At 35.2% G+C, this 6000-nt stretch overlaps 1 protein-coding gene across 1 annotated transcript; it reads left to right on the top strand.

Moving 5' to 3' along the window:
* Positions 1-725: 725 nt before the first annotated feature.
* On the top strand, positions 726-2753 carry LOC149394933 (putative xyloglucan endotransglucosylase/hydrolase protein 23). Its single transcript, XM_089614797.1, has 3 exons — positions 726-1215; positions 1339-1535; positions 2270-2753. The coding sequence occupies exons 1-3, from the start codon at positions 952-954 to the stop codon at positions 2661-2663; spliced, it is 855 nt and encodes a 284-aa protein (XP_089470923.1). The 5' UTR covers positions 726-951; the 3' UTR covers positions 2664-2753.
* Positions 2754-6000: the final 3247 nt, after the last annotated feature.

A 6000-nucleotide genomic window follows, 5' to 3' on the forward strand; every position in this document is an offset into this window, starting at 1 on the left:
CTGATATTGAAAACATAAATTTGCGTATTACAAAAGAGCACTGAGGTGATGAACATCATTTTCCGGTACAAAATAAACATCTAAGCTAACCTAATCACATCAATCTAGGGATACGAAAACGTGTCTAATCAAATATCCAGATAATTGATGAGTCGGCTTACATACTTTAATAAGCATAAGCATATAAAAAAAAAAATACTAACAAAATGTTATACAGAAATCTTATGTATTTTCTTGGAATTATCGATGACTTAAGTCTCTAATATACTCCATATCTAAAGTAGTGCACTTAATATTCAAATCATCTATTTTTAGTATGGTCCTGGGCCACATAAATGTATCATGTATTATAATCGTCACCGCCCCTAAGCAAAGTCCATAGCGAGAGAGTGGAATTTCGAATACCCTAATTAATTGTGGTCATGAAATATATAAAAACCGAAGTACAATTAATTATATTAGAAAAATGAGAAGAAAAAAAAGACACCAAAGTTTGTGATGCTATCATATATTGTATTTGACACACGGCAAAAGGGACTTACACAAAACATCCATGCTGGTCAAAAAGATTGAACCACGTGTATAACTATGAAAGCCCTTCCCTTCTGTTTGACAACTTGCCAGTTGTTAGCTATTTTTCCATATACCAAAATTACTACCTATTGCCATCTGTTATCACCACCTCTACTTCCTTCATAACTTGTCATTCTTAGCTTAGTTCTCTCTCCTCTCACTCTCTCTTTCCGGATATGAAAACGAAGGTTAGAACAAGAAAGACATAAATTCCTTGATATAAATACCATCCCAATCCATTGAACCCCACAATAAAAATAAAAATCTATCTGTCCCATTCTCACCGCATTTCCACATATAAAGCAAAAACAATTTCCCCAGACAGATATCACTCCTTTCAAAAGATAAAACTTCTTAAAAGACTAAAACCCAACAACTATGCGTAGCATTGTGACAGCCTGTTTGTTAATAATAAGCTCTATTTTGGGTGTCACAAAAGCCGGTAACATTGACCAAAATTTTGACCTCGCTTGGGGCGATGATAGAGCTAAAATACTCAACAATGGAGATCTTCTTACACTGTCCCTAGACAGGGTTTCAGGCTCCGGACTCCAATCCAAAAACGAGTATTTATACGGACACATCGATATGCAAATCAAGCTTGTCAATGGAAACTCAGCCGGGACAGTCGCTGCCTATTACGTAAGCTTTCTTTCCATAATACATTTGTTTTTTTATATATATATATATATATATATATATATATATATTTTTTTTTTTTTTTTTATTCTCATTGAATATGGACTTGGTTGTGTTGTGTCACAGTTGTCTTCTAATAAATTATCGGCTCGGGATGAGATAGATTTCGAGTTCTTAGGGAATCTTAGCGGCGATCCGTACACAGTCCATACTAATGTGTACAGTCAAGGCAAAGGTGATAGAGAGCAACAGTTTCGCCTTTGGTTCGACCCAAGTGCTGATTTTCACACCTACTCTATCCTTTGGAATCCTCAACGTATTATGTAAGAATTATGTTATATATATATATATATATATATATATATATATATATATATATATATGCTTTACAAGGGTTTACGCTACCTTAAATTTAATTGACCGCACACAAGAACGAAGATTTATATGCTACAAATTTTCGGTTCCTCATTGAACGAATTAAAAAAAAATTCAAATGGCATAGAATTAAGTAGAGATAAAAAAATTACATTATTAAACGTATACCAAGAACACATCTTAAATAGCTAACTCAAGCGAAGGCAATATGTTGAACATTTTTCAATTTGACACATATTTGTACATTCATTGGAGTGTAAAGCGTCTGTATATTTGATGTCGGTAACATACTTCTAATTGAAGTTTTTTTTTCAACAAGTACGCTTTTAATAACATAATTGATTATGTTTATAAAAATCAGTATTTTTTGTTGAGAAACTAAAGTAAACTATACCCATTTACTGAGAGAAATAAAATATAGCATTTTCATCCATAGCCGCCAATTATACTTTTGTAAGATTTTCCATTTATAAATAATCTTATTCACGAATAATAATGTATACATTGATGGATATAGTTACATGTTATTTTACTAATTAATTCGACTTTTATTCTATCAAAAATCTTCTAATCAATTTTGAAAATTCTTGTAATATTAATTTGAAGGAAGAAAAAAAAAACACATGAAGTCACTTGATAAACTCTGTCGTTGCATATATGATATACAAAATTGCGTATACAGCTTCTACGTGGACGGAACACCTATAAGAGAGTTCAAAAACATGGAGGCCCTTGGAGTCCCGTTCCCGAAGAGCCAGCCTATGCGAATCCACTCGAGCCTATGGAACGCCGACGATTGGGCCACCAGAGGCGGGCTCGTGAAAACGGACTGGACCCAAGCCCCGTTCACGGCCTCTTACCGAAACTTCAACGCTAAGTCGGCTTGCGTTTGGGCCGCCGGAAAATCCAGTTGCAGCGGCTCCAAGGAAGAAGTCGGAGCTTGGCTCAGCAAAGGACTCGACGCAGCGAGCCGGGAGAGGCTGAGTTGGGTTCAGAAGAATCATATGATCTATAACTATTGTAACGACGCCAAGCGCTTCCCACAAGGTCTTCCTATTGAGTGTGGAAAATCTTAGATCTTAAGATGTATATCTATAGATCTGTATGTACTTGTATGAACAAGTGTGTATCTATCTATATATTGTATATGTTGAGAGTTCCTTATCGCCAAACACACGCTCAAAAGCAAAAATTCAAGAACACAACGAGGTTTGTTTACGCGGTTCCGTCAATGTGACCTAATCCCCGGAATTCCCTTTTTGGAATTCTTTGCACTATGATCAAACACCCTTACAAACACTTGTGACCTCACAAGTCGAGACCTCCCAAACCTAAAAACAGAGATGAAGAAGAAGATGAACTACCCAAGAATCTTATACCCAATTCTCTCGCTCAATCTCTCAACTGTTTTAGGTCTCTCTTTCTTTTTTTTTTGCGTCGGTTTGTCTATAAAACCGTTAGCACAGTACGATATAACCCTTTCTCAGCCAAACTAACTTAAGTCTAAAACTAACTTTAACTATTTATAAACACTGGTCAAGATATTTACTTAGACCGATACTAACTAAACACTAACCGTGGTTAAGGCACAGCTAATATCAACAGTATATAGAATAATATGTGCATCATAGTACGTCACCAACTTCATATGAAACCTCAATTTAAGTTCAAGAAAACCTTATCTAGTTCAAGTGTCTCGTGCAGCTTTGAATATAGTCATGAATAGTAGTCCCTTTATAAGCGGCCATTTCACAATGTTTTCGGTTAAGATAACACTATCCATAACACAGCTAAAAGCTTATAACAAAGTCACCACGATAAACAGCATAATTAAATCATAACAATAAATAATAGTAAGTAAAGCAGTGAAACTTTTAAAAATGATATTTATGATTTTATACTTTTTTTTATATACATAACTCGTTATGTCGAATAAATTTTTTTTTATTTTTTATTACATCACAAAATTAACCGATGCGGATTTTATTTATGATTTTCAAATTTTTGGACTAATAATCGGATCGAATTGGTCCAAAACCGAAATTCGATTATCTGAATTTTCAGTTAACCGAATTATGCAAACCGATATCCAGTTTGAAAACCGGTTATCCCGTTTTGAACTTGGTTAACCAAATAACCGGTTAACCTGTTATCCTGTTCAAACCAATTTAAAATAAAAATAAAAAATTGGTTAGTAAAATTCAAAATTGGTTATCTAGTTTCATAACTGGTTATCCAGTTCAGATCGGTTATTCCGTTTTATAAAAAAAAATGGTTAAATAACCGATAACCGAATTTTCGGGTTTTCAAAACCGATAACCAATCCAGTTTCATAAATCGGATCGGTTAACTGAACCGAATTTTCGGTTTGATGACGTTGCACCGAATTTCGGTTTCGGATCGGTTCGTTATCGGTTTAATTGATTTTCAGTTAATTTTTGTGCACCTTATTGTAGTAGGCTAGGACTCTAGAGAGAAAGGGAGATTCGTAAAAAGTAAACCAACTAGGTTTATTTTTATTTTCAAAACATTTCCCAATACAAAACATGTTCTCAAAATTTATAGTGTATCATGAGACCTTTCACCACCCAAAACGGACAAATTAGACATAAAATAATGGTCATTTAACACCCATTAACACAGAGAATAAAGACTCTTAATACACCGAATTAAAACAACGAAAATTGAAAATAAGAAAGATGGACATAACATAAAAAAAACGTCATTCTGAGGGCGTAAACACCTGGATTTGGCCAAAATCCCAAGACGCTACAGCAAAGCTGAATGATCCCGATTTTTCATAAATTCTAGCCCAATTTGCCATGAATCAGAGAGGAAGATAGTATATTTCGAAATAAATATGCATTTCTTGGTGACTTTTAGTCGTGTGTTTTAAGGGTTATTTATAACCTCAAAACCGTGTGTGGTTCACTAACTCCATTGACCATGGAATAAAGACTAACACCTCATCAAGGCTTAACAAAAACTCTCTCTCACAAAAAGCCAAACTTTAAATCCTAGTGAAAGGTATTCATCGAATAAAGCACATCATTTAAATCATTTTAATTATGACAAATGAAAATTTACAAGATTACATATGTATTTATTATTATGCTTGACTAAATTATATATGCCACCTAAGGCTCACAACAAAATACTTATCACTGTGATGATTTTCATCAATTAATCACAAATTGACATTTTATTAATATTCTTTAATTAGTTCAATATAGAAAAACGTCGTGTGTAAATCAAAGGATTAAATTTTCCTTTTACCTTATCAATATCCATAGTCATATTACAAATATACCCTATGATATTTATTTAACTTATTGTTAGAGTACCTTAGGTGTACGACTAGTCGTTTTTTAATAGCCTTTTGTTTGTGTCGTTTACAGTTTAGCTAGCTGTATAAATGCTCTGTACTTTTCAAATTTGAGCTGTATCAATGAATGAGTTCTTCTTCTTCTCTTCTTGATCCAACCACTCCCTAAATCCTAACATGGTATCAGAGCAGCGATCTTCATGATCCAGTGAAACCCTATTCTCTCAGATCGGTGATCTTCTTCTTCTCCGATCACTTATTTTACCTCCATCGGTGATCTTCTTCTTCTCCGATCTCTGTACCTCAATATATTTTTTTTCCGGCAACAATGGAAATCGGAAACGCTGTGCAATTCATCACCTTCTCTCATCCAATCGCCTCCAAACTCGACGGAAACAACTTCATCGTGTGGCGTAAACAAGTTCTAGATCATCTCCGCGGTCACAATCTTCAGAGATTTCTTTCTCCTGAAGTCATTCCTCCACCTGAATTTACAACTGAGCGCAACCGCGAGAATGGAGTGGTCAATCCGGCCTTCGTCGCCTGGGATCGTCAAGATCAACTCATTTTCTCCTGGCTCATGGCCTCCATGAACGACAATCTTCTCTCACGAATGGTCTCATGTGAAACATCTTCTCAGATCTGGAGTACTTTGAGGATCTATTTCGCGTCTCAGATCAGAGCAAAAGTATCTCAGTTCAAAACGCAACTGAACAACACGAAAAAAGGTGCGTTGTCAATTGATGAGTACCTTCTCAAAATTCGCAACCTGGTGGATCTGTTGGCGATGGTTGGTGAAGAGACCAAACCTAAAGATCACATTGAGTTCATTTATCGCGGATTACCTGAGGAGTATGAGAATTTCATTATGAATATGGATACTCGTGCTGATACTCTCACTGTGGTGGAAATCGAGTCTCTACTTCTCACTCAAGAAAGTAGAATTGAAAGGAAATTCAGTGCAATCAATCTACAAGATACTCAAGTGGCGAATCTAGCCAATTACAATCCTCACTCAAATTGGAATCGAGGTCGTGGATCGATTACCAGAGGTAACTCGTTCTCCTATAGAGGTGGTCAGAACTTCA

The sequence above is a fragment of the Urtica dioica genome, chromosome 5 (genome assembly GCF_054948205.1).
Source record: "Urtica dioica subsp. dioica isolate 48M chromosome 5, U.dioica_male_clone48M_v1_H2, whole genome shotgun sequence".
Taxonomy (NCBI): domain Eukaryota; kingdom Viridiplantae; phylum Streptophyta; class Magnoliopsida; order Rosales; family Urticaceae; genus Urtica; species Urtica dioica.